This window comes from Microtus oregoni, unplaced genomic scaffold, assembly GCF_018167655.1.
Source record: "Microtus oregoni isolate MIOR12 unplaced genomic scaffold, Mior012 000026F_ref0000081, whole genome shotgun sequence".
Taxonomy (NCBI): Eukaryota; Metazoa; Chordata; class Mammalia; order Rodentia; family Cricetidae; genus Microtus; species Microtus oregoni.
The window spans coordinates 24,504,889-24,518,578 of NW_024543085.1; the positions used below are offsets into that span (position 1 = coordinate 24,504,889).

Sequence of the window (13,690 nt, forward strand, 5' to 3'; positions counted from 1 at the left end):
CACCCAAAGCAAACATAACACCCAGCTATAAGCACAGACCTAGAACACACTGCTGCCCAGAGAAAGAACATCTTCCTTCAAGTCTGTTTCTCAGACAGAGTCCGGGCTAACCACAGGATTTGATACTCAAGTGTGCTCACTGTCTGTCCTACATGGAAAACTGCCGCACTGGCTAAATACCTAGCTGCAAAAAAAAAAAACCCGAGGTACTTTAAAAAGCTCTACTTTTAAATTACAGCCATATGGTAGGTAGAAAACACCACAAAGGATGGAAGGTACAGTGAAAATTCCCCCAGAGACACCCACTTTCAGTATATTTTGGATAGATGAATAGATGATTTATTGGTAGCGATAGGGGGGGACACTAAGCATGAAATTATGAAGCCTTAGCTAGCTTCAATAAATAATATGTGCTTTTGGAAAAAGAACCCATACCACAGTTAAATTTAAATAGATAAATCAAGAGAAAAGACATTGAAATACAAAAACAGATTGTCAAGTTTATTACTAAGCCAATCTTATCCAATATAAACAGTAAAATGGGCAAAAGAAGTAAGTAGAATCTTTTAAATAAAATTGGTTTGAGATTCCATATTCTTCCCCCCCCCATCCCACCACCGCCGTAAGAATCGAAATTCTATCCTCAAATACTAGATTGTAAATTTTGGGAACCAGTCATTGCTGCTGTAGCTATAGGGGAGTTTCATATCCACTTGAACCTCTTCCCCCAAGTGTTCTAAATACCCTAAATACAATTTTTCCTTAAAGAGCAAAGACTAAACGCCTTATGTCCATCAGGGGGCAGCAAACACCCATACTGTAGGTCTGTGTCCCTGGGGGAATACACAGTAAAACTGACTCTGTCTTCCCCTTTGCTCAGATGTGAACCCCTGTCTGTTTCCTGCTGCATCCCCTTCTATCCGTTCATATCAGGGAGGGCGCATGGTTCTTCAGTCAGGAATATTTGCCCATCCATCTGCTCAGGACACATGCAGTGTTCTTTATTAAATAGCAGGAGTCACGGGACCCTGCGAGGTGGCTTCCAAGGGAAATAAACTGCCGGCCTATCCCTCATCCATCAATGTGTTGAAGACTGCGAAAAAGGGAAGAGAAGCCTGGGCTGTTCTTAGCCAGCCTTTCTCAGACCCCATCCCTCTGGCTCCACTCCTCCATCTCCCCATAAGCCAAACCTTCTAAAATATTAGCGCTTGTTCTTCCCACTTCTCACAACTTTAATAATCGCTTGTGTTATTAATGACTTCCTGTAACTAGCTCTGGCCTTTCCTCCACGAGACCTCAAGTGTCACACCCATGGCTTCTGCCCTTGTCTGCTCTTTTGTTCTCATTACCTGACACACTGTGAGCATTTGACAAATGCATTTTGTTGTTGTTGTTGGGTTTGGGGGGGGGTTGTTTTGGTGTTTTTGTTTGCTTGTTTGTTTTGTTTCTCGAGATAGGGTTTCTCTGTAGCTTTGGAGCCTGTCCTAGATCTGGCCTCGAACTCACAGAGATTCGTCTGCCTCTGCCTCTCAAGTGCTGGGATTAAAGGTGTGCACCACCACCGCCCAGCTTGACAAATATCTTTGGATATGGAGTGGATGAACTCATGAATGAATGAAAGTTTGTCTCTCAGTACCTCCCAGTACCAAGAGTTGGAGCTGCAGGATGTCCGTATTAGGATCGACCTGTATTCCTCCTGAGAAGCCTGCTTTGGGTAAGGCTTGAGGCCCGAGACAAAAGGGTGGGGCTTACCGAAGTCTTGGCTTCTTTGTAAATGAAAGGGCTAAAGGAAATCTTTTTCATGTGAGTGTATGGGTGTGTGTGCATAAAGAGCTGCTCACGGAGGTCCGAAGAGAGTGTCAGATCACTTAGAGCTGGTTACTTTTGATTGTGAGCAGCCCAACGTGGGCACTGAGATTGGAACCCAGGCCCTCTGGAATAAAAGAAATTTCTCTTAATTGCAGAACCATCTCTCCAACCCTAGAAGTAATTCTTCTGTAGGAAAATCAACAAAGTGGGGTGAGTAATGAGAAATATTCCTTTGGCCCCCTTTCTCATCAGCTGCATTCAGAGCTTTCAGACCAAAAACAAGTGCCTGAGAGAGAGAAACAGAGACAGACTAATGGGGAAGCTCCAGATTTGGATGGCTGTGCTCAGGGGAGGAGAGTACATGAAGCCAGTCGGGTTCAGTGAGGAGAATGAGCAAGAGAGAGCAGCTGGAGAGAATGAGCATGAGGAAGAGATGACGACGGGGAGCTGGGCAGATGCAGACGAGAAACCAGCAGCTGGAAGAGGAAATGGGGTGAGGAGACCAGTTTCCCCGAGCAGCAAGCATTCCTTGCATGACATAATGCAGTGCCAATGCTCTGAGCCCACTGCAGCCACTATGACACCAGTGAGAAATGCCTGTAATTAGGAAGCTGGCAGTTCTCTGGGCCATAGCCCAGAGTGAGGATGCAGCAAGAATTTCTGAGCCCTGCTGAGCCGGGTGATGGAGCAGGCATGGTCGGGAGCACTCCAGGTTCATGCCTCAATCTCATCTGCACCACTGCCTCCATTTCTCTCCACCAGGACTCGTACTCTCCCTCAGACGTCCCTGTCTTCCTTCCTCCCTCTGAGGACCTCCACAGAGGTCTGGGACCCTGATGCTCTCCTCAGTCAGGACAGATCTTTGTTTGCAGGGAACAGAAGCCTCCGGGGCCTCTTCACCTCCCTTCCTGCTTCTCTCTTGGCTCCTTGCCTTTTCTCTCCAATCCCCATTAGTTGATGATCCAAGTTTGGGGGGGGAGGGTATATGTGTGTGTGCACGAGTGTGTGCAATCACTAAGATTCCTGGTTTTTCCCACTTTGAGCCTAATGTGTATGCCCCTGCAGGTCTCTCTGATATGCAGGAGGTCTGCCAAACACTGCCAGCTTTTCACTTTCAAACCTGATCCAAGACCCTTTGTGCCACTACGAGTCATTACATTTTAGCCAAATGACAAATGCAGAGGCTAAACGCTCCAGGGAGGGATGCTTCCTTCTGGTGGCTGGATGTGCTCACTGGCCTCTGCGTCCTGAGCTCTGCTTTGAGGACTATCCTGGGGCAGTGGCAAGAGATGGGCAGTGGAGACAGACTTTCTTCAGAGGATCAGAGATGAGAGCTCTGTGGGAAAGGGGTCCGGGGTTCTCCTGAGCCCAGCTTAAGAGGCCCTGTTGATGAGAAAAGGCAGTTTCCTCTTTGTAAATTCTCAGGGGAACTTGTCAGGCAGGTTGTTGGATGGCTTAGCCTGAGGCACTCGGCCTTTAACAGGTGTGGCCATTTTTCCATGAAGGTCTTTATGGTTCACTAGCTCAGAGGAAGCTGTCTCCCAAAACCTGACTCCAGGCTCTGAGGATCAAAGGCATTTCACCAAGGGCTCAAGTGCCCTGCCCCCACCTCTCAGGACGGTATTCTCTAGGAAAAGACTAGCCTGGCAGTCAGATGGGCAGCTTCCAGGGGTTGCTCTCAGGACTCGCTCACCACAAGAATCCTCACTTTTGTGGGAAGGTCCCCGGGAGTCTGAGGCAGACCCACTCCACTTCCGCTTCTGGTGGAGCTGCTGAAGTTGTAGCTCCCTTTAAGCGCCTCCAAGAAGGTGGAAGCAATGTCCTCTGAAAATATTTTATTGATACATCGACTCTGAAAATGCCCATTTCCCACCCAGCTGCTGTAAGTTCTCTTGGATGAGCTACAGGGGATGGTACCATGAAGGAGGATGGCACAAGTGGGTACGGAGCCCAGACAAGGCCCTCGGACTTCTGAGGATCGCTGTCTCACTCAGCACCGGGGTAGGAGTGGGATTGGTCAGGAGTGGAGCACCTTGGAGCTTTATTGCTGGTGAAGGCCAAGGAAAGTGAGACCCTGCCAGCCTAAAATGGCAGCTGAGGGCATCAGCACCCACGGCTCCAGAGAAGTTGGCACTGATTCCCAATCCACAGAACCTGGTTGCTGACTCACCCACCCAGGGGCCCCTGGATGAGGAGGAATCAAAAAGAGGTATCTGAACCAGGCAGAATTGGGGAATGATTACAGTGTGCAGGTCTTGGGCAGATTAGAAGCCAAAAAAAAAAAAAAAGCGGGGGCAAACGGGTTGGCTGTGAGATAGCCGCCTTTTTACAGGTCTATGGTGTCGCTACCCACGCTCAGCTCATCAATCTGTCGGCAGGCATCCAGGAATTGCTCATGCAGCAAAGCCTCCTCAGCCTGCAACTCAGAAGAATGTTCAGGGGAGTCACGGGAGGGTGGGGACAGGGCCTGGTAGGATCCTGAGGCTGGGAGGCTGGGGCTGCTTCCCGACGGCCGCGGGGGACTGAGAACGCAGACTAGCGGACAGCGCGGAGGCCTGTCGGGGCTGGAACACAGAAGCATGGAGGAGCTGTCCCGTGAGAGTCCACACAGAGAGCCAGATGAGGCGCTGCTGCCTGCGGGCCAGGCCCCAGGAGAAGGGAGCTCAGGAGGCGCTGGGGATCCAGGGACCTTCTCCGACCTCTCACTGGGTCCGGCTCCTGTCTTGTTCCCCAGTGAGACGGTGCGGTAGAGGCCGAGTCCAGGTAGGGCTTCCCCAAAGGCAGTGACTCCCTGAAAGAGGCCAGGAGCCAAAAGCGCCTCACTGCAGAGGGCTTCCTCGATGCTGCGCCGCAGGTTGATCGGTGAGGGCGGGCGGAAGTCCACCGTGCAATCGCTGCTAGGGGAGGAGGCTGGTGACTGAGTTGCGTTGGCTCCGGCACCTTCGAAGCCCCGGCACCCGCCACCCTGGAGTAGGAGGTCGGGCCCCGGGCCTGCTAGGGCACACAGCTGCAGCAGCTCTGCGTCCCCACGCGCGATCGCGCTACCCAGGGGCTCCTTGTCCCGGGCCCCAGGGACCCAACGTCCTGGCAGCAGCGGAGCAGCGTGTCCTGGCGACAATCGGAAGAGTTTGGCCCAGCAGCGCCTTGGCACACGCGGGTTGCAGAGCGTGGGGTAGAGGCCCAGCAGTGCCAAGGGGAGCGCGACACCCACCTCGCCCAGACGCAGCCCTAGCTGGAAGGCCCACCAGGGCCAAGGCCCCTCCAAACCTGCTTGGGTGCCGTAGCCCAGGGCGTGAAGCACCTCGTAGCCCTGCAGGGCTCCGCTCAGCAGCCCAAAGGTACCGGCCACCGGGGCTGTGCGCGCCGCGCGCCTCCAGGACTCCCGCGGGGCGAAGGGGCTGCGCACTTGCGGGACAGGCGTAGCGCCTTTGAAGCCAGACCCTCCCAGGGGTGCTCCGGGTCGCCGCCGGCGGCCGCCCCAGCAAGAGAGGGCCAGCAGGAGCGCCGACAGGAAGGCAGCGAGGAAAGCGTGCAGCCCGCGGGAAGCGAGCCGCAGCGGCCACAGTGGCCGGTGCACGGCGCTTCCCAGGGTGGCAGCGGCCGCCAGCCCCAGCCCCAGTAGCAGCAGCGCAGCCAAGCCGGCCGGGCACCTCGGCGTGCGCGGCCGGGCCAGCAGCAGGCAAGCCAGCCCCAGGCCTGCGGCTAGGCAGGGCTGTGGAAGGTCCTGCAGCAGCAGCCAGGCGAGGGTCGGCAGCCGGTCGCGGTGCCCGTAGGCGTCGTAGAAGAGAGGGAAGGCCCGAGTGGTCCCGGCCGAAAGCAGCAGCAGATCCAGCAACGCCAGGCAGGGGGTCCCGGGAGGGCAACGCCAGGGCAAAAGGGCCAGAGCCAACAGAGCCAGCAGGGCCACCAGGCCGAAGAGCGCTCCTGCCCCATATACATGGGCTTCCCAGGCCAGGCCCCAGCGAGCCTTGGCCTCTGCCCAATCGGCCTCCAGGGTCAAGAAGAAAAGTGGAAGAGCAGAGGCAGGAGGCTGCCCCAAGTCATCGGGCAAGTCTGGCTCACGACAAGAATCTGGCTCACATTCAGGCTGTTCTGAAGGGTTCCCGGAACTGGCAGGAAAGGGTTCATATGGAACAGAAGTGGAGACAGTGGAGTCTGTGGACAGAAGATATTTGTCTGAAGCCATTAGCAGCCTGCCTCCCCCTCCCCACCCTACCCCCGCCCCAACACACACGCTGCCAGCCCTCAGCTAGAAATCTGAGTACATCTTTAAGGAGCCTGTTTTTCATCTTTTCCCCTTCTCCTCCCAGAACCCCACCCTCCAGGCTGAAGCTTTCTGCGATCACTCTCCTCCCATCCATCCACTACTCACCCTCCCATTGCTTCTTGATTTTACTGGGCTGGGGGAGGGGTTTTCTTAAGAAAACCTTAAGAAGTTACTGAAGTTTGCAACTGGAAGGAACTGTGTGGCTGCCCCCTCCAGAACAATCCCCACGAAACAAAAGAAGTTTTCGTTTCCTTCGCACACATATGAATCTCCACGCTTAAATGATTGGCGGCATGTGGGAGACACTGAGTCGTTTTCATTCACTAATAGAATCCTCTGTCTACCAAACGAAGAAACTGAAGTTCTGCAAAAGGACTTTCCCAAGGTCCCAAACAGTCATAGTTCCAGAACACAGATCTGAGCATCACCCTGCATCCCTTCCCACAATACACTCTTCCACAGTGCCAATAGGCTTCTCTTCCCCCAACACACACACACACACACACACACACACACACCTGACTCCTAACCACGTCTAGGACTAGAACAGTCCTTCACCTGTCCCTATTCAATACTCTTTTGTCCCTGTTCACTGAACATGCATGAACACATGCGTGCACATGAAGAACGGGAAGAAGACTCCCCTGCCCTAGTATTCTAAGGAGAACACAATTTTTTACTAAGTGTCCTTCCCACAGACTACACTCCAGTGCTTAGCCAGCAAAAGGCAGTAACCCCCCTCCCACCTGACTTATCCACAAGACTTTTTTGTTGTTTGTTTTGTTATTTTTATGAGATAGGGTCTCACTTTGTAGACCAGGTTGCCCTCTTAACTCACAACAATCATTGTGCCGCATCTTGCTGGGTGCTGGGGCTACAGCATAAACTACTAAGCCAGGCTCATGTTAAATACTCTCTCCTCTGATCCCCATGCTCTGCCACGGAACCACATTCATACCCTCTAGTGTAAGGCTCTTGCTATGTATGTCTCTTTATCCTACTCCTATTTTATACAAGATAGTATGGGATGAACTCCTCTGGGTCTCAGAGGGTGGCCTTGAGCTCCCCAAAAGGAAAAATCAGGGAGATCATAGTGGGGTAACATGCTATCTAAATAAGTGAGCTCCTTGAGCGTGCTGGGGTCTGCTAACTCATGCTCTAGCCCCTTCATCTCCCACCTCCCTTGGGGGAAGGGAAGTCAGTGAAGAGGGGAAAGGATTGAGACCCTTGGTTCTGCTCTCCTGCTGCAAAAGGAGCTTAAAAAAAAGTTAGACTCAGAGATCATTCCATGGCCAATCAGAAAGGGAGGCAATAAAAGTTGATCTCTTCCTGCACCTCAAAGTTTCAGCAGGCAGCTGCAGGCAAGAGCAGTGGAAGAAAAAGGTAGCATTGAAGGACAGGGGCAGCGAGGTGGGGATGTAAGGCGGGCAGGAGATAGGTGTGTGCTGAAGAGTAGGGGCTTCTGGTAGCTACACTCTACCCCCAGCCGTGCCCAGGCTGATGATAGAGGGAAACCAGGAACACCCACCCCCGACTCTTATCCCTCATGCTGGGAATCACAAAACTAAACCGAAGAAAAATGAGTGAAGTCCCAGGCAGCTCAAGAGAGAGAAGGAAAGAAGAATTGACAGCTAGGAAAGGCATGGAGGTAGCAACCAGCAAATTAAACCCTCCCTGCCAGCTACAAGTGGCAGCAGGCACTCTGGTCCCCATTCCATTCCATGCCTCAGATGGGAACTGGGGACAACTGCCTATTACACAGAACAGCCGTGAAGGTAAATGAGATGTGTACGGGAAAACTTTATCAGTACGGAATTCTGGCCAGCGTCATGAACTAGTTAGTGTTCACCTCTGACCAATCATCAGTTTATGTTTGCGTGCAATCAGTTCTGGCCTCGAATTAGTTCTTTTCTCGGGAGCTATTTTATTTGTAATTACGTGTGTTGGGGGTTTTTTACAGTTGAGTACATGTGCCCACAAAAGTCAGAAGAGGGTGTTACATGCCCTGGAGCTTGAGTTATGAATCGTTGTGAGCTATCCAGTGTGGGTGCTGGGAATCAACCTGGGTCCTTTACAAAAGCAGTATGTATTTTTAAGTGATGAGTTGTCTCCAGCCCTGTGGATTAGTTCTTGGTTTAACAACTTAAGGTTTTGATCTATGTGGAAAGCCTTAGCACATCCTTTTTTAAAATTTATTTATTTTTATTTTTTGCACATTGGTATCTTGCCATGGGTGTCAGGTCCCCTGGAACTGGAATTAAAGACAGTTGTGAGCTGCCATGTGGGTGCTGGGAATTGAACTCAGGTCCTCTGGAAGAACAACCAGTGCTCTTAACCACTGAAGCATCTCTCCAGCCCCGCCTTAGCACATACTAAATGTGCTTAGAAAGACAGAAGTCCAGGGAGTTAATGTCAATCTACTATCTCAGTTTGAGTTGCTTGAAGGACACTGGGTTGAGGATCTAAACTCTCCCCAACACCCACTCAGTTGGGAACAGGTAGCTGGCTGGTCAGAGGAGGCCTCAGCCTTGTGTCGGTACATCAAACTAATAAACCCCTCTCCTCATTTTCTGGCCCCTTCCCATGCCCTGATCCAACCAGCTGCTACTAAGTCACCGGATTACTTTGGTTTCATTTGGCCCTTCCCTGCCCAGGAGCCCATAGTGGGCTCCAGCCTGGCATCCTCAGCTTCTCCCCTGCTCACCACACAGAGCACATCCACTTCTCACTTACGGGCCACACGAACCCCATGTCTCACCCGTGTCCTCAAACACGATGGTCAGTAGGGCAAATGTCAACGTTTACAAAATGCAGCGCAGAAAATCAAAGCACAAGGACAGCTCAAGTGACAAGACAGACTTCTGGGTTTGGAACAGCGTTCCTGAGGACCAGAGTTTGCCCAGAGAGCCCACTAGGCCAAGTGTAGATGGAGGCAGGTAGGAGATCACCTAGCTTCTGCCTGTGGAGAGTCCACTTGACCTCATCTCTTTTCTCTCCAAGTGTATCTCCCTATGAAACAAAAAGCCTTGAGTGTTCCCTAAAGCTCCCATATTCCCTGCATTCCCAGGAGATAGATCCTGAGCAGGCCACCCCTTCAGGGGAGGTTCCACCCTGTCCTTATGGCCCCTTGACCTCAGGGGTGAGAGAAAAGCAGAGATGGGATGTCAACATGAGTAATCGGTGAGGTGGGGCTGGCCGAGGTGGGGGATGGGAGAGGATAAGCTTGGTCCTGGAAAAGCCAGGTCTGATTATCCACCAGGCACCAAGATCAAAGGGCCGAGGAATCAACTCTGGAGGCTGGAAGCTGCAGCCCATTTAAGGGTTTGGCTGCGTCTTTCTCCCTACCCTCAACCCCAGCATTGTGGAGACTGATACTCTTAGCAGTGACACTGGAAATATCTAATAAGTAGATGTCCCAGGGATTAGCCCAGGTCTGCTTGTATGGTCAGGGAGCAGAGGGAGAGAGAGCAGGGAGGACTTATCAATGGGCCTGAAATCCTTGGATACGGTAGAACCCATAATTGTCAATGTGTAGGTGGGTTGAATATAAGCTATGGTCCAAGAAAAGGGGGCCCAGTGCAAAGCAGCCCTATGTCTATGTGGCACAAGGTAAATGTCACTTCAGTTAGAAAGATCCTTGGGTGCTTGGTATGGTAGGACACACCTGAAATACCAGTACTTGTGAGGTAGAGGCAGGAGGATCAGGGGTTCAAAGCAAGCCTCAGCTACAAAGCTAGTTTGAGGCCAGTCTGGGCTACAAGAAGCCCTATCTTAACACACACAAAAAAAATGAAGATAACCCCCCCCCCTCTGAGCAAGGATTGACCCAGGCTTCTGGGTTTATGTAAGAGAAGCAGCAAGAAGAGCCTGGGTTCCTGCAGCCACCAGTGAGGCGGGGGTAGGGAGATGGGGTTGTGAGGTTGGACTGCCTCTGATACTGTCCAGACTCATTAAACCTGCCTGGCCAGCACTGTCACCCGGGCTGACAGAATGCCAGCCAGCATCTATCCCCTGAGGCATAGAACTGCCCCCCACCCACAGCAGATCCTGCCACCGCTCCACTCTAGCTCCACAGGGCAGTGGCCGTTCCTTCTACACTTCAGAGGGACCACTGTGACGATGGCTGAAGACAGCCATAAAATACAGTGCATGGTCAGGAAGCCAGGGCATCCATAACTGAGCACAGTACAGGGTGGCTTAGATGCTTCACAGACACCAGAAGTCTTCAGCAGAGCAGAGGTGGGCTAGGAGTCCCTCCTCGTGGTGCCCACGGCCTCATTTATCAGAGCCTCTCTTTGGGCACCTGTGCCCTCTGCCCTGGGAACTCTGTTAATCCCATCATCAGGTGGGGTCAAGGCCGGGGTATCTGAAAGGCTGAGTCTGAGTGTGTATTTGGGGTGCAGTGCAAGTTAAGAAGCTACTGTTTAATGAGTTTCTACTTGGTATCCAGCTAGGGTTTACACAGTCTTGAGACATCAGTGTTTCTAAAAAAAAAAAAAACAAAAACAAAAACAAAAAACCCATGTACCATTATCAGACACTGGATAAGTGAGAAGACTTGGGCTCAAAGAAAGAGGGCAAATGCTTCCTCCACATCCCCCTGTCTAGGTACCTGTTCTGAAAGGCTCCCTGACCGCAGGTGGCATCTGTCTGCTCATGGTCTCCTCTTTAACGTGTCCTCTGTGAAGGGTTCAGCTCTGCCCAGGTCTGACAGCATGCCATGGCAGATCAAACAGCAGAGGAGAAAACCCCAAGGCTGGGTGGAACGGTGGTAGGAAGGAAGATCAGGCACCCAGCGTGGAGGCTGGGATGAGTGGAAATGCTGTGGAAATCATGAAGTAACTCTTGTGCTAGCAGCCCTGGCTTCTCTTCCTGTCCTGCTCTGCCTATGGCAGCAATCATCTCAGAGAACCTCACCTAACGCCATGTGGCATCTTCCCAACCAATCCTTGTTAGATCATTAAGGTATAATTTCTCATGGTGATGGTGAAGTGAACTGTGGTATGGCTATGGAGACAATGACACAGAAAGGCCCCGGGACACTGCTGAGTGTGTGACATGTAGCGTGTCTATTTCAAATGGCTTGTGTGCTTACCATGTTGCGTTGGTGATGTCTTGATGGTGGCAGAGCTTGCAGAAGCCTCTGAATCTGGCAGGCTTGAGTTTGAGAACTCTCTTTCCAGAAGAGGAGGGGGTAGGGACCGAGTGGTACCAAAGAGTCCTGTAACAGGAGCATACAGGGCTCAAGTGTCATCCTACCAGCCGGCAGTGGCTTTGGGGGCTCTGGAGAAAGTTCTATCTTCCTCCAGAGCTTGTCCCAAGGAAATCATTGCCCCAGGAACTGTAGCCACATGCAAACCATGAATTAAACTGCAGGCACCAAATAAGAGTCAATATAGCTGAGATTGCTTCTCCAGGGAGCATTAGCCCTTGACCTAGAGTAGTGGTTCTCAACCTATGGGTCTCGACCCCTTCCCAGGGGTCACCTAAGATCATTGGAAAACACATATATTTACATTACAATTAATAACACTAGCAAAATTCTCACCTGGAGAATCTGACACTTGAGAAGCAGAGCTTGGCTGTGCTGTTGAGCCTGGGAAATTGTGGCCTGAGAAATTCCGGAGTGGAGACAGAGTAGTACCAAAGAACCCTGCCAAAAAGAGTCCGGGCTGAAGCTGTCTCCTGTCTACTAGTGGATAGCGGATATTATCAACTGATGCCCAGTAGGGATTCGCCTCACATGGGGTGGCTACTTACCAAAGGGTCCCAGGCGCCCAGCAATCTCTGCCAGGCTGGCCCGCAGGCTGGGCAGTAGGGGCAGTGACCGATGACCCAGAGTGGGGGCTGCACCTGCTCTCAGTGCCACACCAAACTTCAGTTCGAGCTCACTCTGATGAGGCCTGGGAGGACTGCTTGGAGGTGCTGTAGCTGTCAGAGCAGTCGCCCAGGTCACAGTGCCCAGCCTAGGCCGAGAGGGAGCAGTGGGCCGCTTGGTGGGCCCTGACAGGGGGGATATGGACTCAGGAGGTAGGGAGGAGGCCCAGGGTGTGGAGCTGCCATCAGCAGAACCCCACTCGGGGAGGTAGTTCCCAGGAGAGCCCACCAGCAGTTCCCAAAGGGGATCAGTCCTCAAGTCGCCTTCCACCTCTCCCTCAGACTCCTGGCCTAGCCCAGGAGAAAGAGGGTGAGTCTCTGTGACAGGGCTCCCCCAGACAGCAGCAGGTCCCCGAAGATGGAATTTGAAGTTCAGTCCCAGGTTGATAGACAGAATGGAGGCCTCACTCTGGGGTGGTGGGGTCAGAGTGCTGAGAGGGCCACCGGGCGCAGAGGAAGCAGGCTGGGGACCCACAGGAGCAGCAAGCAGGACCCAGCAGAACAACCCCAACTCCAGGCAGCAGTGGGCTGCCATGGCTCCACCTGGAGCAGCAGCCTGGGTGGGCAGGAGGCTCACTTCTTAGACACTTGGTGAGCTCAAGGGTCCTAGAGGGAGGAGAAGTCCTGTAAGCCCGGGCCTCTACCACCCTCTTCCTTTCCCAGATCAGACGCCCTAGGCAGAGGTTCTAATCACAGAGAAGCAGGCACAGGAGCAAGAGGCAAAAGGTTCTGCTGAGAGGAGCAACTCTTTTTGCCAGTCCTTTCCACCACCTGCAGGCTCCAGTACAAAGCTCTTCTCTGCACACCCCCCCCCCCACATGTACCCAGCCTTCCCACAAGGGGGACTGAAGTCTGACTATAGGCAGTATAGGCATCCTTAACCAGAGCCTAGAGAATCAACTTGGCCTCTCAGATGCAGATCCACTCCCCCCCCACCTTCCCCCCTACACCTCCCCAGCGCCCAGCTTCCTTCCTCCCTCAAACATCTACAGAGACCCACTGTGTGCCAACCACTGTTCCAGTAATACGGCGGCAAAAAAAGCAAACCCTCCCTGTTGAGTCCCCCATCTCCAGTTCCAGTGAGAGAAAGCACTGGAGCACAAGGCCCTCAGGAAGGGTAGAACACGAGCCAGAGTGATCTGAGCTGGAAGGCTACTCAGGCTATGCCAGGGAAGCAGGGTGACTAGCTGGCCTTGATCTTGGGAGCCTTTTCTGGGGGCTTGGCCTGCTGTTACCCTCCGCCTGACCCTAGGAGTATTTGAGGGAGGGACCAGTTAACCCCTTCTGGCTCCCTGGGAGAGGATATCAGGCAGGCAAGCTGGGTAAGGGCAGCTGCGGAAGGCTACTGCCCCCTCCCCAGAACACATCTGGTGGAGGAAGGGAGGGTGAACCAGGGACACACGTGCACCCAATAACCTTACATCACACACACAGCCTCACCTAGCACCCGTGACACACTCACCCACACACCCTTCACACACTCTTGCGCGCGCGCGCGCGCACACACACACACACACACACACACACACACGCTCCACCCTGCTGAGCCCCTTTCCCTCCTACATGGGTTCTCTCTCTCTCTCTCTCTCTCTCTCTCCTCCCTCCCTCCCTCTTTCTCTGCTGTCAGAAGCACAAACAACCCTACCACACTGTACTGACACACCACACACCATCATCTCCATCATCCCCCACGCCCCTTACACACCCACCCCTTGCAGGCACACATGCACACGCGCT

At 52.8% G+C, this 13,690-nt stretch overlaps 1 protein-coding gene across 2 annotated transcripts; it reads right to left on the reverse strand.

Annotated features, from left to right (window-relative positions):
* Nucleotides 1–3,697: 3,697 nt before the first annotated feature.
* On the reverse strand, nt 3,698–12,488 carry Prrt4 (proline rich transmembrane protein 4). Of its 2 annotated transcripts, XM_041675689.1 has the most exons (5): nt 11,837–12,488; nt 11,625–11,729; nt 11,172–11,297; nt 5,738–5,964; nt 4,501–4,703 (listed from the first exon to the last, which is right to left on the reverse strand). In XM_041675689.1, the coding sequence occupies exons 1-5, from the start codon at nt 12,486–12,488 to the stop codon at nt 4,629–4,631; spliced, it is 1,185 nt and encodes a 394-aa protein (XP_041531623.1). In that variant the 3' UTR covers nt 4,501–4,628. The 2 variants fall into 2 exon arrangements, with proteins under 2 accessions (XP_041531624.1, XP_041531623.1); XM_041675690.1 differs by having other exon boundaries at nt 3,698–5,964.
* Between the last annotated feature and the right edge of the window lie 1,202 nt (nt 12,489–13,690).

Coding starts and splice junctions, on each gene's coding strand:
- Prrt4 (XM_041675690.1), bottom strand. CDS start 12,488: ATGGCAGCCCACTGCTGCCTGGAGTTGGGGTTGTTCTGCTGGGTCCTG. Junction 11,730..11,836: donor TGGGCGCCTGGGACCCTTTG/GTAAGTAGCCAC, acceptor TCTTTTTGGCAG/GGTTCTTTGGTACTACTCTG. Junction 11,298..11,624: donor TCAAGTGTCAGATTCTCCAG/GTGAGAATTTTG, acceptor CTCCTGTTACAG/GACTCTTTGGTACCACTCGG.